The sequence below is a fragment of the Lemur catta genome, chromosome 1 (genome assembly GCF_020740605.2).
Source record: "Lemur catta isolate mLemCat1 chromosome 1, mLemCat1.pri, whole genome shotgun sequence".
NCBI lineage: Eukaryota > Metazoa > Chordata > Mammalia > Primates > Lemuridae > Lemur > Lemur catta.
The window spans coordinates 117,589,983-117,612,343 of record NC_059128.1 but is presented as its reverse complement, the minus strand read 5'-3'; the positions used below and the strand labels follow the sequence as shown (position 1 = coordinate 117,612,343).

Genomic DNA, 22,361 nt, shown 5'->3' with positions numbered 1-22,361 from the left:
CTTCTGTGATAAGACATATTGCACGTTTGTTGCTGGGGGAATTAAGCACATGGTGTATGGCCCCACTGGGAGAGGATTCTAGAAGCTTCTGCCTGGTTTCCTCTGGACTTCGCTGTGTGCCTTTTCCATTTGCTGGTTTTGCGTGGCACCCCTTTGCTGTGACACGTTTTGACCCCAAGTGCAGCTATATGCTGGGTCCTAGTGAACCCCTGAACCTGAGGGTGACCTTGGGGAAACCCCCGACCGGGTAGAAGACCCTGGAGAGCAGTCAGGAGGTGGCGGCCCTGGAAGGAGCCACCAGGGAGGCGGGAGGGAAACAGTGGCCAAGATGTGTGGCAGAAAGCAGGTGAGGGGTGGGCGGGGAGGTCTCAGAACCAAGGGCTCAACTTGGCCACATGGGTGTCATCAGGCACCAAGAGCAGAGAATTTTGGTGGCACGACGGGGACGGATGCTGGCTGAGTGGGCTAAGCAGAGCACATGAGGCACGGAAGTAGAACTGTGAGGGGGATGCCTCTGTTTTTCTGCAAAAGTGGGCAGAGGTAGGGCACGGGTGCAGAGGGGCAGGGCTGGGAGCTTCCTTTCCCAAGTTTGTCTTTTGAGGATGGGTGTCATCTCCTCCAAGGCACCCCCCGGCTGAGGTGGCCCCCAGTTCCTACTTTGATCTCGTCCAGACCTGAGACCCCTCCACCCCGACACGTGGCCCCTCTGTGAGGCCTACAGGGAAAACGTGGACATCAAAATCCATGAACTTTAAAATGAGCTTTGTTTTCCTTAAGTGCATTTATTGATGTAAACAGAGCATGTTAGAGATTCCAGGAGAGCTCAGACTATTGCTGGTATGTTGGTTTTAATTAAAAAAAAAAAAAAAAAAGAAAAAGACACTATGATGCCAATGGCTTCGATTGACAGCAGCTTAAGGAGGGAGGGAAAAAAAAAACCAAAAGAAAAGGCTCCGTGGTGGCACTGCTCCAGCATGGTGACCTGGTCCCAATTGCAGTCTCTGTACGGGCCAGCACAGCTGTCAAGACAGAACCCAATGATGACAGCTAAACACCAACCCCGTTGCCACGGAATGCCTATGTCTTGGCCACATCCAGCTGGGGGTATTAGGAGCTTGTTCCTCATCACCTAGGTTTGCCGTCAGAAATCAGAGATGGAATCACTTCATGGCACTACGAATCTGGAAATATAAAAATCTCAGCTAGGAAGGATGTCCAATTTGGAGACAGCGGCGGGGGACGCAGAGAAGCAGGGGCCATTTCGGGGCTGAGAGGAGGGTGACCCGATGGCAGGAGGACCGTGTGGCAGGTGTGGTTGTTTTCGGGGTCACCTGTGGTGCGCACAGCCAGTGTCCCCTTGGTGCTCAGACAGGGCTGGCCAAGGGGCTTGGCTGGACCTCAGCCCTCAACCCCTCCGTGAACGGTAGGGACCGTCCCAGGTTCTTCCCTTCTCGACGCCTTGCACAGGACTCCCTTAACTTGTGCTTCCCTTTGGTTTAACAGTTAAAAAAGAGAGAGAGGGGAGAGAAATGGTTTTTGTCACTTGTCGAAACCAAGAGGGGACGAAGTGGGCAGCAGGTTTGCTGGGCAGATGCCTCCCGGGCCTGGTGGTTGGTTGCTTGGATCAAAGTGCGGAGCCTGACGCTCCTAGAACTGCCGCTGGCCTTCGGTGGCCTCGCTTCCCCAGCGGGGTCGTGTAAACGGGCTTTCCGGTGGGGTTCTGTGTCACGCACACCACGGCAAGGCATCAGAGGCCCGGAGCCGGAGGACTGCCACTGGTTGTTGCTGCTGGTCACACCCTGACTGTACTTTTCTCTCTCTTTCTGGAAACTCGATGCGTGGGTCGGCCCGTTCAGCGGATGTTACAAGAAAAAAATAGCAATTCTTAACTTATTCCATCTCCGAAATTGAAAAAGATCAGACAGTTACTAAAATAAACAATTTCTCAATTGCATTCTGGTGGCCGCGGGCTCGGCGGCCACGGCATGGGTGGGGCGTTGGAGGTGGGAGGGCCCCAGCCGAGTGAGGGGCTCACTCGGAACAGGCACAGTCAGCTCGGCTGAGTGAGGCGCAGAGTAAGGCGGCATTCCTCACAGAAGAACACACCGGAAAAAGCTGCTCCTCTTCTGCTGGTCTGGTGTGATTTTGACTCCCTGGTTGCTCCCCTGGGGGCTGTTGCCTTCCTGAAGTCACAAGAGGTTTTCCAAGGTTACTGCTGAGCATCAGTGCCACATCTCGTGACCAACCAGCCATTCACCGGCCAGTCCATGCACTCATCTCCTTCTAATCAACTGTCCACCCATCCCCTTCCAGCCATCCAGCCATCATCCATCTCCTTCCAACCATCCATCCATCTCTTCCAACCAACCATCCACCCATCCATCATCCATCTCCTTCCAATCATCCATCCATCTCTTCCAACCATCCATCCATCCATCATCCATCCCCTTCCAGCCATCCAGCCATCACCCATCTCCTTCCAACCATCCATCCATCTCTTTCAACCATCCATCCCCTTCCAACCATCCACCCATCATCCATCCCCTTTCCACCATCCATCCATCCATCCATTCCTTTCCAACCATCCATCATCCATCCCCTTCCCAACATCCTTCATCCATCCCCTTCCCACCATCCATTCTCCATCCCTTTCCAACCACCCATCCATCATCCATGCCCTTCCCACCATCCATTATCCATCCCCTTCCAACCATCCATCCCTTTCCAACCATCCATAATCCATCCCCTTCCCACCATCCTTCATCCATCCCCTTTCCACCATCCATTCTCCATCCCTTTCCAACCATCCATCATCCATGCCCTTCCCACCATCCATTATCCATCCCCTTCCAACCATCCATCCCTTTCCAACCATCCATCCATCATCCATCCCCTTCCCACCATCCATCCCCTTCCATTTATCCACCCATCCATCATCCATCCCCTTCCATTTATCCATCCATCCATCATCCATCCCCTTCCCACCATCCATCCATCATCCATCCCCTTCCCATCCATCATCCATCCCCTTCCCATCATCCATTCTCTATCCCCTTCCAACCACCCATCCATCATCCATGCCCTTCCCACCATCCATTATCCATCCCCTTCCAACCATTCATCCCTTTCCAACCATCCATAATCCATCCCCTTCCCACCATCCTTCATCCATCCCCTTTCCACCATCCATTCTCCATCCCTTTCCAACCATCCATCATCCATGCCCTTCCCACCATCCATTATCCATCCCCTTCCAACCATCCATCCCTTTCCAACCATCCATCCATCATCCATCCCCTTCCCACCATCCATCCCCTTCCATTTATCCACCCATCCATCATCCATCCCCTTCCATTTATCCATCCATCCATCATCCATCCCCTTCCCATCCATCATCCATCCCCTTCCCACCATCCATTCTCTATCCCCTTCCAACCATTCATCCCTTTCCAACCATCCATCCATCAGCCATCCCCTTTCCACCATCCATCCATCCATCCATCCCCTTCCAACCATCCATCATCCATCCCCTTCCCACCATCCATCATCCATGCCCTTCCCACCATCCATCCCCTTCCAACCATCCATCCATCATCCATTCCCTTCCAACCATCCATCCATCATCCATTCCCTTCCAACCATCCATCCATCTCTCCATCCCCTTTCCACCATCCATCCATCCATTCCCTTCCAAGCATCCATCCCCTTCCAAGCATCCATCCATCCATCCATTCCCTTCCAACCATCCATCCATCATCCATCCCCTTCCAACCATCCATCCATCTCTCCATCCCCTTTCCACCATCCATCCATCCATCCCCTTCCAACCATCCATCCATCATCCATCCCCTTTCCACCATCCATCCATCCATTCCCTTCCAATCATCCACCCCCTTCCAACCATCCATCCATCATCCATCCCCTTTCCACCATCCATCCATCCATCCATCCATTCCCTTCCAACCATCCATATATTATCCATCCCCTTCCAACCATCCATCTATCTATCCATCCCCTTCCAACCATCCATCATCCATCCATTCCCTTCCAATCATCCATCCCCTTCCAACCATCTATCCATCATCCATCTCCTTCCAATCATCCATCTCCTTCCAACCATCCATCCCTCCATTCTCTTTTACCTACCCATCCAACTGTCCCTTCACAAACAGATCTACTTTTCACCTACTACACACCACCTCTTCTAACCATTACGTCAATCACTTATTCACCTACCATAACCCTTCCCACTCACCCTCCTGACATCTTTCCAACCATTTATTTTCCCATCCAACTCTCTTCTTTCCATACTTCCTTCCCTCCATTCACCTGCCCCCTTCTCCTTCCTTCTCTCCAGCCATCTACCCATCTGTGCTGTGCACCTTGCACTGAGGCAGCCCAGGGACAGCCAAAAGTCTGTGTCCCTTGGGATTTGGGAGGCCTGGGTTCCAGGTCCCACTACCACTTCCACCCACTGGTCTCCATGTTCCTGTGCCACGGTGCTGCCTCACCATTCTCCTCTCTAATCTGCTTTCCGCCTGCCATCATCGGGAATGTAAGACCTGAACTTTACTCTTGTCAACTCATTCTCTACTGAAAAGCCACCAGTGCCCTCACCAACTTCAGAACGGAATGCCCTAAGTCAACTGCCTGGTACGCAAAGCCTCTGTGATCTGTCTACTGCGGACCCTGGAAACTCAAATCCTGTTTTCTTCCACCTCATCCTGTTTGAAAGACTTGTACCCACTCCTCCCACCCCCGACCTTCTTTTCTCTGACTAACTCTTCACCTCTCGGCTCTTAGGTAAAACCTGATTGATTCAATAGCAACTATCAAAGGCCTACAATGTGCCAGGTACAGTGGCAGATGAGACAAGAGGTCCTGTCCAAGGGAGCTCAGCCTGTGCGGGGGGAAGACAGATTACTTGGGAAACACACCCACAGTGTGACTTCCCACAGTGGTGAGCAATGAGAGAAAGAGAGGAGAACAAGGGGTGGAGGTGATGGTGGGAGGTATGTTTCGATGGCAACGTCCAAATGGAGGCTTCACAAGGGGAGGAAGTGAGACCGGGGCGGTCCAGGGGTGTGGTCAGCAGAATACCAGCCACGAAGATGCCCACGTTCATCCCCTGGAACCTGTAAATATGGCACCTGACCTGGCAAAAGGGACTTTGCAAATGAGATGAAGGTGAGGTGGGAAGAGGAGCCTGGAATACCCAGGGGGGCCCAGTCTGGTCACAGGAACCCTAACAAGTGGAGCAGCTATGGTCAGAGAACAGGGTAGGATTTCACTGTTGGTGCTTTGCAATTCAGTCAAGAAAAAGCAAAACGGCCAGGACGAGGGTTGCACACGGGCACTTCACAGTCTACGCCACAAAAGGATCCGGTGCGTTCTGCAGGCAGTCAGTTGCCCAGCATCATGAGCGCAGGCAGAGGAAAGCCAAACACCACCTGACGCTCAGCAGGCCACGGCAAGTCAGAAGGGCCGTGAAGACTCAAACCTTGACCTTTACATCCAAGGGGGGAAAGAAATACTGGAAGAAAATTCCACGCTGTTGTTTGTCAGAATACTGGTTTACGAGGACTGTTTACTGGTCTGATTTAACAGCCAAAGAGCTGCTGTTAAATCCATCGTGCGCATTATTATTCAACTTACAGCATCTTAGAATTATGAAAATGTATTTGCTTTGGATGTGAACTACCTGAATGACACTTTGTGTTTTATGTGCAGTGTCGTGTGACCAGACTTACAGTAACCGACAAACAGAGCCCTTTACCCTCTTCAGACAGCAAATGGAATTTAGCCTGGAAAGGGTGGCTGCTGGGACCAAGAACTGGGAGGAAGGGTCACAATGGTGCTTGGGCACTAGGTGCACCCAAAGCAGAGGGACGTGTTTGGACTCAGTCAAACAGGTACCATTTAGGCTGTGCCCTGTGGACTATTAAGTCGCTCATGTGGTAAACAGAAAAAGCAGAAAACACACCAAAGGGTGGCTGGGGAGGGATTCAGGCAGGCCTCCCCGGGGGCCTCAGAGAATCCTGGGATCCGACGCAGGTCACATAGCCGTCACGACTTGCAGGACTGGGGCTGGGGTAGGGGATAGCCGGAGGTCATCAATTTGTCACGATTGTCAAGATGGTGGCTGTCACACATGAGAACTACAGAGGGCCTTGCAGAATGCAAACGGCTGTCTGTCCCCTGCTAGCCTGGGGCTCGGCAGGCAGGGCCTTGTCTGTCTGCGCAGTGCCCCTGCCCCAACCACACCTGAGAACTCTCCCCTCTCCTAGCTCTTCTTCCTGGGTCTGGCTGGGTCCTAGAAGTCAGGACCTGGCCTGGGCTGCGTCACCCCACTGTGGCCGACTATGGCCGGATCCAACAGAGACCCACTTGGGGATCTGGGAGGGAGGCATACTCACCAATTTTTTGTCCATTTTTGCTTTGATGTCTCTGGCGAGAGTGAAAAATGCCTGTGGAATCGGCATGGTGTTAGGACCCTGGAGTGGCAGGACCCTGAGTCCTCAGCCACCCACATGCAGTGGGTGTGGCAGGACAGTGGGCGTGGGCTGGACACAGCCTTAAAATGACTTTCCCGGCATAGGTCTCCCACTTGGCCCTTTGACACCTGCCCGTGGCAGTGGACTCAGCTGGCCTGTCCCGCCACACCTCCTGTCCTTCCCGGGCTCCTCCTGCCCACCCGACTGCCCCAACTCTCCAACATCAACTCTCACGTCTGCAGGGCGCCTTATGGTTGACGGAGGACTTTTGCATGGCTGCCTCCCCTGAGCCAACAACCCTGTGAGGTGCAGCCACACTCAGGTGGGCAGAGAGGAAGCTGAGGCTCAGAGACATCATGTGACTTGTCTGTTAAACATCCAGCGCTTAACTGACCGATCCGGAAGGATCTGAAAGAAGTGTCCAGCTCTCCATCCCTGACTCCTCGAGCCATCTGGGCTGGGCCCTGCGGGAAGGGGGAATCTGACAGGCGGAAGAGGGGGCTCGAGGGAGGGAACTTGGCAAAGGCTCAGAAGAGGGAGTGGCCAGGTGGCCCCTGGGCAGCAAACACCAGCCAGGGCCAGTGAGGGGAGCTTTCTGTGCCAGGCGAGGTGCCCAAACTACACCCTCCAGTCAGTGTGGGGGTTCAGTAGGGTGTGATGTGGAAGAGCCATTTTGGAAACATTACTGGGACAGTGAAGTGCAGGGGGAACCAGGTCAGCCCTAGGCTGGTGCCACAGGCTGGTGTCACCCGGTGGAGAGAAGAGTGGGGACAGGGATAAGACCTGGTCAAAGCTCCCTACTCTGCCTGGACTTCTGACCACGGTCTGTCTGTGGGCAAGCGGTATGGCCCAGAGAGGGCACCGGGAGCTGGGCCTGGGTGCCCGGCTGCCTGGGATATTCTCAGCCTCAGTTTCCTCATCTGCAAAACCGCCTGTTCCCCAGGGCTGCCCAGGAAGTGCCCCTCAGGGGACCGACCAGCACCACAGAACCTGAGGCTGGTCCCTCTGGCAGAACCTCCCAGAGGATACCAGCCCATCCCTTGGCCCCAAAGGACTTATCTCGCAGGCTCCTTGTCCCCTAGCAGGGCCCGGGACTCACATTCTCCACATTGATGTTGGCCTTTGCACTGGTCTCCATGAACTTGATTCCATAGTCGAGGGCCAGCTGCGAGGGAGGAAGGGACACGCGTGTGCACGTCAGCCACCAGGCGCCCCGAGCCGAGGGCCAGGGCTGGTGCTGAGGTGGAGCAGCAACAGGGTGGGGCGAGGGACAGGGCCTGCTGCGCTCAACCCCTGCTCCATCGCCTGCTCCCTGTGGCCCTGAGAGCCTGGGAGCTGTGGCCTGTGTGACCGCAGTGGGTTTGTGCAGAGGGCACTCCAGAAGCCCTGGGGTTTGCAGTGCGGTCGGTACCTGAAGCCAGGCCCAGGCCTGCTCACAAGGTTGTGAGGATTGTCCCCCCCTGAGCCCGGCCTTTCTGCCAGTGAGCACTTAGGGGGCTCTGGGGAAAGGCAGGGACAGGGGAAGCTCTCTGTGCAAGGAACCCTAAGACCCCTCGGTGCCACCACACCCACCTTTTCTCCCCGTTCTTTGGAAACTTGTCTTTTGTCGTTCACGTCACACTTGTTCCCAAGTATCATCTTTTCGACGTCTGCAGAGGCGTGCTGAAGGGAGAGAGGCAGAAAGGGGGTGGTCAGGCTGGATGACACAGGCCAGACACCTCTGCCCACACGTGGCCTGGCCCCTGAAATCAGCATGGTGGGGTTAGGATTGCCAGGCACAGCCTGGGCCAGAGGATAAGCTGAAGCTCAGAGAGGCTGAGCAGCTCAGCCCACGTCACACAGCCCATGCCAGGGTTCTAGCTGCTCCCCCGACCAGACACACACTTTCCAGCTATTGAGAGCAGCTTCCCCATGGGCTGCTGCTGGGGTCTGGCCTATGGGAGGTGAGTGAGGCTGAGATATTACTCTCCCACCCTCTTGCCTTCCCCCCTCCCTCCCCAGCTCCTCTGCGGGAGACCCTGGTTGCAGTCCTGGGACCTGCTTTCACCTTTCAACTCTCTCTTTGGGCTCTGGAAATGGGCTGTGCCTGAGGTGGCTGCAAGTCCTTGCCACTGCCAGCCCTGGGGACTCCACCATCCCCCATGTTGCCTTAGCTCTGCCCCCATCCCTGAAAACGGCTCCTTCGTCAAACCCTCCCACAGCCCCCAGAGGAGTGGATCTTGCTTCCTGAAGGACGGGACATCGGAAAGTAATGTCTTCTCCCACTCACTCAGGCCTAGTCTCAATGGAACCCACGCACCGCTCCTGCCTGACTTCCCAGGAACCAGGAGACCCTCTGGCTCACTGGCCACGAACAGAAGACGCCCGCAAACACCAGCGTGGCAGTCCCTCCTCCCCTCCACCCATTGGGACAGCTTCCCTGGCCTGAGGGCAGCCTCAGCCCTCTCAGGGTCCTTGGGGAGGTGGGCCCAGTGCAAGTGCCCATAACTGACAGGGCCAATCTCTCGTCCTGGCCCGAGAGGTCCATGAGTTCTAGGTGGACGGTGACTGGACCTTCTGCCGTGGCTTTATGGATGGGTAAAGCTCTCTGGCTGTGCCGCAGACCCAGGGCCCCACCCGGCTGGTTATCAAAAGCTGCAGGAGCCACACCCTAGGAAAGCTCTGGGGTGAGGTCAGCGCTCTGGGCGGTGGGAAGATGGAGATGCTGGCTCTGGGGTGGGGTGGGGCTGGCCTCCGCCTCCTTGTTGCCCCACAGTTCAAGGTCTGAATGTGGGTAACAGCTCACACCCTGCTCTGACATAGCTCAAAGTACAGTCTGACCTGCCCGCTCACCACACCCACCAAATACAAGGGTCATGCTGGTGCTAGAACCTTCCCTCTCTAGACAGCACCACATGCTCATGGTGACCACAAGCTTAGATATCCCTTTTCTTGTGACTGTGACATTAGCCAGCTGATAGCTCAGCTGGGTAAATGAATGGGCTCTTGGAGCTGTTCTGTGACGGGGCCAGGCCAGTGTGTGGTCCCTGGGGTCCACTGCCTGGGTCTCAGTCCCTGCTCCCTCTGTCCCTAACTATGAGGCCAGTCACTTCTAGGTGCCTCTGGACCTTGTCATCTGTAAACCAGGGGGCTCTGGGGCGAGGGCCGAGGAGGGGGCTGGTGGGAGGAGCCGGCAAGCCTTACCTCCTCAATGTTCCGAATCCAGTTCCGGATGTTGTCGAAGGACTTCTCGTTGGTGATGTCGTAGACCAGCATGATGCCCTGAGAGGGAGAGACAGAGACACAGGCTCTTGGAGAGTGAGTCCCAGCAGGACAGTGGAGATGGAGGATGTGGCCTGGGGCCCCTCGCCTGCCCCGCGGCCAAGCCCATCGGCTGCCACCCTCTCCACCAGTCAGGCGCCCCGGAAGCCAGCCCCGTCCTGGTCTCCAGGCTCTAGACCTGCCCCCTCGGCACCAGCAACCCTTCTGCCTCACAGACCAGGCCATCCTGCCCTTGCGGAGCAGCCTGGCTGGCTCCCCACGGCCGGTAGGGTAAGTCCGGCTGACGAGCCCCGGTGGCCCATGAGGTCCCGCAGCCCACCATGCCCCCCTCATGCTGACCCTCCCCTGCAGCAGGCTCCTCCTCACCCCTCACACCCTACGATGTGCTGGCACTGCAGTGGGGTCTCACTGGAGTCCCCTAGGCCCTGGTCGGGTGGTCCCACCATTCCCACTCTGCACATGGGTAGCCCGAGGCGGGGAGGGAGGCGGGGAGGGAGGCGGGGAGGGGGGCGGGGGGGGGGGGCGGTCGGGCCCCTGTCTACAGTCATAGGAGAGAGTAAAGGGGAAGACGGGGCTCTGAACCCAGGTGGCCTGACCCCGACACAAGTGCCTTCCAGGGAGCCTACCAGAGCGGGGTCTGAGCGGTGCTGAGGCCCTCTGGGCTCCCTAACTCAGAGGTCTCCAATCTTTTTGGCACGAGGGACCGGTCTCACAGAAGACAATTTTTCCACTGATAGGGGGCAGGGGGGGTGGCAAGCGATGGGGAGCAGCTGTAAACACAGAGGAAGCTTTGCTCACTCGCCCACCACTCACCTCCTGCTGTGCTGCCTGGTTCCTAACAGGCCATGGTCTGGTACTGGTCCTCAGCCCAGGGTTTGGGGACCGCAGACCTAACCAATGTTTGAGCGCCTGGGAGACAGCCCAGGAGTCCTGACAGAGCTGCAGAGTGGCCTCGCCTAAGCCCACGATCTCACCAACACTGTGGAGAAGGGCAAATATCTCCACATGACACAAGGGGAAACTGAGGCACAGAGAGACATGACCTTTAAGATTCAAGCCCAGGTGGGCTAAGCCTGGAAGAGGCGATGACACCGCCCCTCTTGGGAACCTCCCTGGGCCCTTGTCAGCACCAAAAGCAACAAGTGAGGCCAACAAGTGACTTCAACAGTCACTTGCTACTCCGCATGACCTCGAGGGGCACCCATGACGGGCCAGCCTGCATGCCACTGCAAGGCCCCCGTCTCGGCTGAGCACCCTTGGTGCTGAGGCATGTGGCCAGTGCATGCCCAGGCCTGGCTTAACCCATTCCTTTGTGCTACCTGTTCCAAGGGCCCAGCCATGTGTCTGTGGCACCTCGGGACATGCTGATGGCCTCTGGTATTGGCCAAGTCATTTCTGTGGCCGCCAGACTTTGCAGAGTAAGACCATAGGCCGTGTGGCACTAGGTAGACAGGTGTGGGACAAAACCGTGCAGGTGGGGCGAGAAAGCCGTCACACTCCCAAATCCCATGTGAACTCAGGGAAATGAATGTCCTTACAGCCTGCTGCAACCACCGCCAAGGCTCCTCACCGACGCTGCATGGGAGCCTTCTTTCAGGGGTCCCTGGGGAGGCTGCTGCTGGGAGGACCCAGAGGTTTCAGTGGCCTGGATGTCTGCCATGCCCCAGCCAAGGTGGGCAGACCCTGGGAGTCAAACATTGTCAGGCCAGAGGGGCGTGAGGGTCTTTCTGCCCCCTTAACCAGAACTGGCTGCTCTGATGGCCCAGGGATCCCGCCACTACCAGCAAGTTGGCACCATGTGCCCAACATCCCAAATTCCTAGATTTTTGACCCATTGTGGGGGAGGCAGAGATAATGTAGGAGTTTGGAGGGCAGTGGGTACAGCTCTCTGGTAGGATAGAGCAGAAGTATCTGGAAAACACTGGCTCACCCTATTCCAGGCCCTCCTTGAAACTCTCCACAGGGCCGCAGTGACTACTTCCTAGGTCCCTGCCCCAGCATGCCTCCACATATGTTTGGATGTCACGGGTCACCAGCCATCTAATGCTTCCCAAATTTGGGTCTTCTGGACCCAGCGTCTAGACCTCCAGGATGGAGATGCTGACGTGGCTGCAACGGTGGCAATGTTCTTTGCTCTGGCCCGTGTGGCCGCTGCTGGCCACACGCAGCTCTGGGGCACACGAACCAAGCTGCTCTGACCGAGGGACTGGATTTTCAATTTTAATTGCTTTAAATTCAAACAGGGTTAGACCGAGTCTAGGAGGACCGAAAGCCACAATCATCTCTGTGCTTACCGAGGACGTGGGTACTAGAGACAGCCCACCTGTCTGGCCCAGCCACTGACCCTCTGCGTGTACTTAAGCAGGGCAGGCAACCGAGCTGAACCTCAGGTTCCCAGTATACAACGGGGCAATGACACTGGCACCTACACTCAGGGGTGGGTTTATGGCCAAGATGCTACGAGATAATCCAAGCTAAAACCCGGGCCCAGTGTCTCGGCAATCAGGACAGGGTGTTGGGCGGCAATTTCAGCCCAGAGAGGGTTGGGACCTACCCGCGGTCACACAGCTCTCTCCAAGGGCAGAAACTCCCCCAGGACCCCAGGATCCTGAGGCCCCTGCCCCATCACACCTTCCACCAGAGCACGGCCGAGGAGAGAGGAAAATAAGTAAATTAATTTTAATGAGGAGAACTAAGGTTGCAGCCCACACGATTGAGTTTCTATTATGTTTCAGATGGTGTGTGGGATGCTCTAAATACTTAATGTCCCCATTCACTGCTGCCACCCACAGGCCTTTCCCGAGCTCCTACTGCACACCCGGCAGGTTCCCAGGCACTGGGCACGGAGCAGTGACCAAGACGTGGCGCTGCCCTCACAGAGCTTGTGGTCTAGCGGAGGAAACAGGTGCCCGCTCTGTTAGACGACAGGGTGTGCTAAGGAAACACTGGGGGCTAGGGGGTGCTGGGGAGGGGGAGGGATGGCCATTCACCCTCACTGCAGCCTGGGACATTGTCAAGTTCTCTAGTCCATTTCCTAAGAAAGGAGCTGGAGCTCAGAGGGTGATCCAGGGTCTTCGGCCAGGTCCAGGGGGTCTGTCTCCTACTCCCTCCATCACCGCATGCCCTGGCCCCTCTGGTGGCCCAGGGTTCCCACCACCGCCAGCAAGCTGGTACCATGTGCCCAATATTCCAAATTCCTAGAGTTTTACCTATTGTAGGGGAGGGGGAGTCAATTTGGGACTTCAGAGGGCAGTGGGTTCAGTTCTCTATTGGGACAGAGCAGAAGTATCTGAAAAACACTGGCTCACCCTGTTCTAGGTCCTCCTTGAAACTCCCTGCAGGGCTCAATGACAGTTTTCTGCAGCCCTGCCCCGGCGCATCTCCACACATCTGTAAGCTTATGACGGGTCACCAGACATCCAGTGCTCCCCAAATTTGGGCCTTCTAGACCCAAGGGACTAGGACCTCCAGGATAGAGATGATAATGCAGCTTCAACAGTGACAATGATCTCTACTCTGTCCCATCCAGCTGCCGCTGGCCTCATGCAACACTAGGGCACCGGAAATGCAGCTGCCCTCGAGCGCAGAACCCCATCCCGTCCCCTGCCGCATTCTGCGTCTCGTTTGGGACTGGCCCAGAGAAGGTGCTTGGTAAATATTTGAGAGATAGATGACAAATGAGTCTTCCTGTCACCCTGCCTCTGGCCTGGGCGACAGATATAATGGCCAGCAGCCCGGGGCACATCAGCTCCTAGAAGATCTTCAAATTTTTGGTAGCAAATTCCACAGAGACTGACGCGGGCCATGTGAACACACCTAAATGTTGGGGCAAATGTTGGGGCATGCCGGCTCCTACTTCACTGACCTCACCTGGAAGAACCAGCTTCCTGTGTCTTCATTCTCCAAGAATCAAGTTTCCACTTTATTTAAACCCTGCATTGTCTCTGCAGCCAGAAGGGGAGGCGTGTACGTGGGGGCGGGTTGGGGGGGGGGCGTACAGCCTCTTCCTAAAACTAACTCAGGACCAAGGAGCCCCGAGGAACCAGACTACAGGGACCATAGAAACATCCAGAATTAGGTACTGAACACACAGTGACATTCATTGTGGCTTAAAAAAATAACAAAAACAAAAAAATCAATCTGTACCATTGCACCCCTGTAGTAGGCCGTTGTGATCGTCCGAAACCGTTCCTGACCAGCCGTGTCCCTAAATGTGAGAAGAGAAGAGATTAGTGACACCAAAGGCAACTAATCGTCCCCAGCAGGGGACAAAGAACATCTACCTGGATGCCAGCGTTTTGACTGCTGTGATTCATCCTCCTGCTGAGGCAGCACCTTCTTGTTTATTTTTTTAAATGAGTTGTATATTGAAAGATTCAAAAAATGTTTTCCTTCTTTTTATTAACTGGGTGAGGCAGCACCTTCTAATCTCCTGATTATTACAGAGAAAGAAATGTGGCTTGGAAGGGCTGAGGTCCTTTGATGGCTGCCCGCTGGGGCTGTCGCAGCCGGATTCCTGGCCCATGCGCCCCCTCCCCTCTTGCAGCTTTGCTTCCAGGGAATTCTCCCCGGAGTTTCTGAGTCACAAAAAGCCAGTCACGTGGCAGAGGATGCAGCCCTTGCTATTGGGAGGGGCTGGAACTCAGGCAGCACTTTCACGCTCCGTCTTGTTTTGGGTGACGGGGAAAGTTCTTCCTCACCTATACGATGGGGGAAGCAGTACCTATCACCCCGGAGGTGACGCCTGAGTGTAGCTCCTGGCACGGAGGATACCCAGTGTTTGGTTTAAAGGTGACCTAACTGATGGGTGGCAGGGCAAGACCCGTATCTTTTGTCCCTTAGCCCAGGGCCCTACACACCCCAGGAGGGCCCCATACTGTCTGGACTATGCAGAAATGCCTCACTTGGTGCTAAGTTGACATTCTGATGCCAGTGGCAGGTGGCATTAGTGGTTATGAACAGTCATTTTAATCTTAACCAAGGTCTTAGTTGTCTTAGAAGAGTTTTGAGTCACTGACCCATCCAGATTGCTAGGAGCAGAAGCAGGAAGACAGGAGGAAAGTGCACCTTCTGCTTGCTGGTACAGTGTCACTTTGGACTTGGGAACAAAGGCTGCTTTGGTGCCAACGTGTTGGGAGTGGAGAAACTTCCACAGCTCATAACTTACGAGGTGGCCAGAGACTGACTACCAATGTCTGCAGGACTGACAGTGGTAAACCTTGCCCAGATTTTGGCTAAGAAGTCAGATTAAGAGATGAACATCACCTGGAGTTGAGGTACAAATGGGGCCCACCAACAGCACTGGCAAAGCTGGGGTGATGGCTCACACCCTGAGACTTGAGGGAGAGCGACACGCTGTAGGGAGGGCGGCTTCATGGCCCGTCTCCTGGCATTCCACTCCCACCCAGAGGTGCGACTGCACCACACACTGAAATATGTCTTTGTCTCTGTATTTCGCCTGGGGCTAGTGATTCTACGCAAGTGATGTGGACACAGGGCGGATTCCACCATACCTGAACACCTAAATTCAGGGCCCCATGCCATGGGCTGCAGACCAGGGTCAGCGCCAGCGATGGGGACTTGGGAATCTCACCACTTCCCTCATTTTACATGGCAGGAGAAGTCACTGTCAGGTCTGAGGAATGGAAACAGGCCTCACCATTGGGCCTCAGCTTAACTTTGGTTTGGGGCTTTCAGGTCTGCATGCCAGGAAGTGAGGCCTGACCTTCCCCAGAAGAGAAAAGGAGAAGCGATGTCAGACCTGCATGCTGCTCAGTGGGCTGATGGGCTGAAAAGGAAACTCCCTGCCAGGGCATCTCTCCATCCCCGAGGCCTTCGCCGCCATCTGGCGCAGAGGGCTCTCTTCAAGTTCAACAGAAGCAGCCCACTCTGCAGCTCAGACCCAGGCTTTGCCTACAGTGGACTGCTCAGCTAACTGGGCCTGGGCAGCTCTGCCCCAGCAGGTGTTGACACAGACCCTCCACTCCCGCAGCCAGCACAGCACAGCTCCCTGGGCTGGGTGAGAAACTCGAGGAGCTTCTAAGACAGCCCCACGTGTCAGGGCTGGCTTCTGGCTCGAAGTGCTTACCAGGTGAAGAGTGTGACAGAGCGACAACTCTTACCATATCTGTAGTTTAATTCTCTTGCCATCGAGCTCTATGGTCCTAATTTTAAAGTCAATTCCTGAAAGAAAAGAAAAAAAGGCGTATCACGGTCGGCTCGCTTCCCGAGCTGTGTCTGAGGTAGGCGCTGCAAACCTGTGCAGGTGACAGCCGCTATGGCTTATGGGGCACCTGCCTGGCGCTGGCATGTGGAATCTCAGAATCTAGAAGCCTCTGGAGAAACTTTGTCCTCTCATAGAAGGGGAACCTGAGGCTCCAAGGGATGACAGGAGCTGCCTGGAGCAAAGCTGGCAAGTGGCAGGGCCGGGGGGCAAACCCAGGTGGTGCAGGAGGCAAAGCCTTGCTCTCTTACCCTACCACTGCCAGCTGAACCTGCCTCTCTGCCCCAGGTAGTTGTACAGAGGGGGTCTCACCAGAGTCCTCTGCAGGCCCAAGTCCCACTTCCCTCCACCCTGCAACTGCCCCTCCCTCCCCAGCATGCAGGGCCCTGGATCCCACAATGCACCCACAATGCACCCATGCATGTGGGCCACACCATCTCCTGGCCTGGCCTTTTGCAAACATTCCTTCTCTGTGGGTGGCCTGTGCCCCAGTGGCCCATCAGCTGGGCAAACTTCTCTTCCTTAAGGCTTGCCCAAAGGTCCCCTCCTCCCAGGAAGCCTTTCTGACCCCATCCTCCTTCTCTTCCACCCCCCATTTTCATCCCTTCTCCCCAGGGTGACCTCGAAGTGACCACACTGCTCCCCAGGCTCCTGAAGTTCCCCCTCAGTCCCTTCCCCTGCCTTCAAAAATATGACCCTAACCATGTCACGAAGCTAACCTATGCTCCCAACCTTCCTGCCTGTCCACCGACAGATCCACAATCACCTTATGAATGAACAATCTACATGTGTATATTCTGTACAATGGAATATTATGCAGCCATAAAGCGGAACAACGAAACACTGACACCTGCTACAACACGAATGAACCTCAAAACCATGATGCTGAGTGAGAGAGGCCAGACACAAAAGGCCATATAATATATGATTCCATTGACATGAAACATCCAGAGCCGGCAAATCTAGAGACAGAGCGGACTCGTGGTTGCCAGGGGCAGGGGAGGGGCAGTGGGGAGACTGGGAGGGTTTGCTGAGGGGTATGGGCTTTCTTTTTGGCATAATGAAAATGTCCTAAAACTGACTGTGGTGACAGATGTGCACCTCTGTGAATGCACCAAAAGTCACTGAACCGTACACTTCAATGGGTGAATCATATGGTACGTAAATTGTATCTCAATAAAGCTCTTTAAAAAAAAAAACACCTTCCAGTAGCCTCCCTGGCCCTCTTTCCTCCAGAAAAAAGTGAAAGCAGCTGCCCGTGTGCACCAAGGTCCTGCCTAACCTGGTTACCTCTCAGCACTCCGGTTCATGACCTCCTCTCTCTGGCCACACCTAGGCCACGCTGTCTGCATGGCTGTTTCTTTTCTTCCCTTTTTTTTTTTTTTTTTAATCTTTACTGTTTAATGCATGTATTTCAGGCTGGACGTGTCTGTTTCTTAAACATCCCAAGTATGCTCCTGCCTCAGGGCTTTGACATGTTCTCTTCCCTCTTCTGGAATGTTCTTTCCCTCCGAAGCCACCTGGCTCCCCATCCCTTCACTCAGGCCCCCTTTCAGATCCTGTCCTCAGGGTAGCCTTGAAACAGCCAAACCCAGCCTTTGCTGCCAGGAGTTTGATCTAAATCTCTACCTTGGAAGACTTGAGGTCCCGGCTGGCTTAACCTCCCTGAACTCATGATGGGGGAGCTAATTCCATCCCACCGGCTTCAGCACTGGAATTTCGCCCTTTAAACCATAAGTTCCACGGAGGCAAGGACTTGATACGTAATGTCTTACTCACTGCTGTTACTTCTAGGGATAAAACATTTGCCAGGAGCCAAATACGGATTTGCTACACACACGTGGAATCCAGGTTACGTTTCTGCTTCCCTCTGATTCGCTCGAGTCATCTCTGCAGCCCCTACACCTAGGCGGATGCCTGGCACATCGAAGGGACTGGCTGGACGAAAAAACTGGTGTAACAGGGCCTATGTGGTGCTGCAGGGTTTACGAAGCCCTTTCACAAACACTATCCATCTCACTGAAGGCATGAATGGGCCCAAGAAGGCAGCGGGGACCGTGCCAGGCTAGTGAGAACCAATTCCAGGGAGACACGGCCAAGTTTACACCACAAATGATTGATGGAGCTTATGAGAATAGGCTTTGGCAAAACGTAACCTGGGCAGAAAATGAACAGCCACTCAATCCTTAATCTATAAAGAAAGCCCAGGGGTGCACTCAGTGCCAATACAGAATTGCCTTTAGGGATTAAGTTGTATTTCAGGACTAAGCAGTCCAGTGTTGACTCTTCCTGAAACATTCCCCACTTCTTGTCACAGAGGTGCAAGGATACACAAAATCAAGCAGCACCCTTCAGTTGCCCGAGCCCCACAGCATTACTCTGTCCTGGGTTTTATTAACAAGTCAGATTGAACTAGGAAGTGTAAACTTTACGAGGCCTAGGAATTATGAGGCCATAACTTCAAGGTCATGGTAAATTAAACTTTCCTAGAAGGATATAAATGTGAGGAGCAGAATACTGGGGTCGGAGGGGAGGAACCTGGGTTCAAGTGACACCTCCGTCTCACTGGGCAACCCTGACCAAGTTCCATTCTAATCTGCAGGTAGAAGAGGACAGCCTCCTTGGAGCCCCAAAGTGCTAGACTGGGTTCTCTGGTCAAGAATTAAAAACTGGCTGGGAGCAGTGGCTCACACCTGTAATTCTAGCACTTTGGGAGGATAAGGTGGGAGCATCACTTAAGGCCAGGAGTTCGGGACCAAGATTTTGAGACCAGCCTGGGCGACTTAGTGAGACCCCTGTCTCTACAAAAAATTTAAAAAAATTAGCCACGTGTAATGGCCTATGCCTATAGTCCCTGCTACTTGGGAGGCTGAGGCAGGAGGATCGCTTGAGCTCAGGTGTTTGAGGTTGCAGTGAGCTATCATGACACCACTGCATTCCAGCCTGGGCAACTGAGTGAGATCTTGTCTCCAAAAAAAAAAAAAAGATTAAAAAGCACACTGCACCCCAGTCCACCCTGGACCAAGGAGTGAGACCCTGTCCCTTAAAAGCAAAAAACCCGGAAAAACAAAAAAACCCAACCCCTGTATTGATCTCACCTGTGTCAGTGTGGGGGTGGGGAGAGGTACTGAGGCCAGGAAACTGAGGTCTGGGGGGCTGAGCCATGGCATGTCTGGAGTTAACACCACTTCCTTATTGGTGGGGACACAATAGTTATTCCAGAGTTTGACCTTGGAGTGGGAGAGTGGGAAGAATTCAGAAGCACTTGTCTCCAGGGGTGGGATGCAGTTCTACTTCGTTTATATGGCCTCTGGCAGTGGTGACAACCCTTAGTCATTGGATAGTTCTGAGCCTCAACCACCCAGGGCACTGGCCAAGGCAGAGAGTGTTACTCCTATTCTGAAGAAACAGGGCTCAGAGAGGGGCAGTGCTTGTTCAAAAGCAAACAGCAAATGGAAACCAAGCATGAAGATTTCTAGTCCAATTCTTTCCATGTGCACTTCTTACAAAGTGCAGCTCCCAGAAAAGGGCAAGTATAGAATTAGCATGCCATGGTGGGGTTCAGAGAGATAACACAATTTGGTTGAAGTTATTACACAGTAAAGCAAAGGCCATTCCCTAGGTTTTCTCGATTTGGAATAAACTCCTGGACTTGCTGACTGTTCTGCCATTTCCCTCGTCCTGAGCAGGGCTACACACCTCACAGGCCACTCTGTTTGATCCGTTACTCTCAGGTCAAACCTCTTCATTGTGGGCAATGACTGTTTTTGTGGCGCAGAGAGAATTCAGCTCTACTTCTGTGGACGTCACAATTGAGATGCAACAAGCCAATTCTGTTCGACCACAATGTGGGCTGGCCCTGTGGGAAAGGCTGTTCTGAAGTGACAACCGGTGTCCTGGGCCCTGCGATAGGGAAGTCAAGGATGTCTGTGGCAGTGGCTGATTCTAGTTTCTCACTGAGGCTTTTATCTTGCATCTCTTCGGGCCTGACAAGTCCCAGGGCGGGCAGCTGTCACTTGCCATTGCTGTCACCCTTGAGCAGGATGGAAGGCGGGCAGGAAAAGGCTCCTGACTCCTCATCATTCCTTCCCAAAGGAAAATACACTCATGGGGCAAACAGGGTCAGGGAGAGAGGCTCAACCTCTGAATATTCCAGAGCAAAGAGCAGGAGAGGTGTGAGTTAGAGTCCTGGCTCTGAGGTGGATTAGCGGTGCTCGTCCTGGGGGTATACGGTGGCATCTCTCTGGATGGCTGAGCCTTGAGTTTTGGGCTCAGACACACCTGGGTTCAAATCCCACCTTCACCACCTGCAGACTGCATGACCTTGGGCAAGTTCCATGCCCTCCCTGAGCCTCAAATTCCTCATCTGTGAGAAGGGCTCACAACAGCACCTAATACAGAAGACTGGAGAGTGTGATCATGCACACAAAGCAGCTGGCACAGAGTAAATGCTCGATAAGGTCAGATGTCACCGTCTTTTTCCCGTAGCCAATTCCTCATGACTCAGTTTTCACTTCTGTAAGACGGGAACCCCCCCAAGAACCGCTTCGAGGACAGAACGAGATGACAGGCGCAAAGACTCCAGTCCAGGACATATGCTCCCTAACGAGCGGGCTGAGGGTCAGAGCCTCAGTCTCCCTATCTGCAAGATGGGCATTTCTCCCCTCCCCACGAGCCAGGAACCCCCGGACGGCGGTGGAGGCGGCTGCTCTTCTCTCAGGACCCCTCGACCATCTCATATCCCCTGGCCCCTCCAGCCCGGTCAATCCCTCAGCTCCAGCCCCTTAGGGGCGCGCTCTGCCCGGGCCTCCCGCGCCCCCGGCCGCTCCCCAGCCCCGCTACCTATGGTCGAGATGAAAGTGGAGTTGAAGGCGTCCTCGGAGAAGCGGAACAGGACACAGGTCTTCCCCACCCCCGAGTCCCCGATCAGCAGCAGCTTGAACAGGTAATCGTAGGTCTTCGCCATATTACACTCTCTCCCCGACGGGAAGTGTGGCCAGCGCCTCGCCACTGGCCACTGGTCCCGTCTATCAGCGCCGAGCCCGCCCCCTATTGGCTCCCGGCCCGCCGCGCGTCCTCGTAGCCGGTGCCCGCCCCCCGCGCCCCGCCCGTCGCGTGGAGACCTGGGGAAGGGGCGAGAGGGCCGCGGAGCCGGAAGCAGCCCGAGCGTGCCGCCCATTGGCCGGCGCTCGGGAGAGGGCGGGCTGTGATTGGCCAGCGGTGAAGAGTCGAGGGGCTTCAAATGGACACGGAGCGGAGGCGTGGCATTCCATGTCCCCGCCTTCTTCCCCCGACTCCGGGGCGGCCCCGCCCCGCCCCTCTATGGGAGAGGGAGGGCAGGGAGCGCCGCCAACGGCTCCGCGCGCCGGCAGCTTAGGGGCGAGGCCTGGGGCGCGTGCGCACGCACGCCGGGAAGGCCGTTACGTGCCAGCAGAGGGCGCACGCGCATTGGGGGAGGTAGTGGGTGTGTCTGTGGGTCCTGGCCTCACGGCTCGCGCAGCCGCAGTGGGCGCCGAGGGTAGCGCGTTGGCGGCGTGGTCTGGAGACCTCCACTACCTCCACGGCGGGCCAGCGGGAGCCGGAAAAGGAAAGAGAAAAGCCGCTGGTCACAATCGAAAAGTAGCCCGCTGGAGACGTGCCCGGGGTCTCGGCGCTGGCCAAGGGGCCCATTAGAGACACCCGAGGCCTCTGCCACACCTGCAGCTTCACTGCCACAAGCTGCGCCCGGAGGCGCGCGGGACTCCCGGGGACCCGCCCTCGGGCCTAATTAGAGGTTGTCCGGGCCACTTTCTGTCCTTCCCCAGCCGGTCCTCTGAGGCGGCACCCGCCGAGGGGAGTTAGGTGATAATTCTAGGTATTATTCAGGACCATTTGGTTCTGTGCCTGGCAGTGCTCTTAACCCTTTATAAAAAATACAAAACATTTAATCCCCACATCAACCCAGAGAGGTAGGTATTATTGGTTTTTTTCCCTCCCGTTTTATGGTGAGGAAACCGAAGCCAGAGGAGGAGAAGTCACTTTCCCTGGCTCCAACGTGGAAAGTTGGAATTTGAGCTCAGAACGCCAGGCCTCAGAAGCCAAGATTGGGTCGCTGCCTTGTGCTGCTGAAGGCACTCTGGGGCCTCAGAGAGGCCTCGGGGCTTGCCTAAGGATCTTTGGAAAGATGGCCTCTCCTCCTCCCTCCCACTTCAGCTCATTCTTTTCCTAATCTAGCTCCGGTTAAGAAAAGCTTCAACCAGAGCCATCGACCACTGGAGGCCTCAGCGTCTGTGGTATTTGATACCCTTTTTTTTTTTTAAGGCTGGTCAAGTGGAGTATTTGATACTCTTGACCATCTTCTCAGGGTATTTTTTTTTCTTGGTACTTTCCCCGTTTTATTTGTC

At 55.0% G+C, this 22,361-nt stretch overlaps 1 protein-coding gene across 1 annotated transcript; it reads right to left on the bottom strand.

The window, feature by feature from the left end:
- Positions 1-745: 745 nt before the first annotated feature.
- On the bottom strand, positions 746-21,648 carry RAB8A (RAB8A, member RAS oncogene family). The gene is made up of 9 exons (XM_045554113.1): positions 21,403-21,648; positions 20,821-21,298; positions 15,878-15,938; positions 13,902-13,962; positions 9,678-9,755; positions 8,067-8,156; positions 7,594-7,659; positions 6,417-6,467; positions 746-2,183 (listed from the first exon to the last, which is right to left on the bottom strand). Exons 1-9 carry the CDS (start codon positions 21,646-21,648, stop codon positions 2,091-2,093), a joined length of 1,224 nt encoding a protein of 407 aa, XP_045410069.1. The 3' UTR covers positions 746-2,090.
- Between the last annotated feature and the right edge of the window lie 713 nt (positions 21,649-22,361).

Excerpts from the sequence above, each read along its gene's own strand:
- RAB8A (XM_045554113.1), bottom strand. The coding sequence starts at position 21,648 with ATGGGCCCCTTGGCCAGCGCCGAGACCCCGGGCACGTCTCCAGCGGGC. Across the intron at positions 15,939-20,820 it reads CACTTTCATCTCGACCATAG|GAATTGACTTTAAAATTAGG; the intron begins GTAGCGGGGCTG and ends CTTTTCTTTCAG. Across the intron at positions 8,157-9,677 it reads GGATTCGGAACATTGAGGAG|CACGCCTCTGCAGACGTCGA; the intron begins GTAAGGCTTGCC and ends CTCTCCCTTCAG.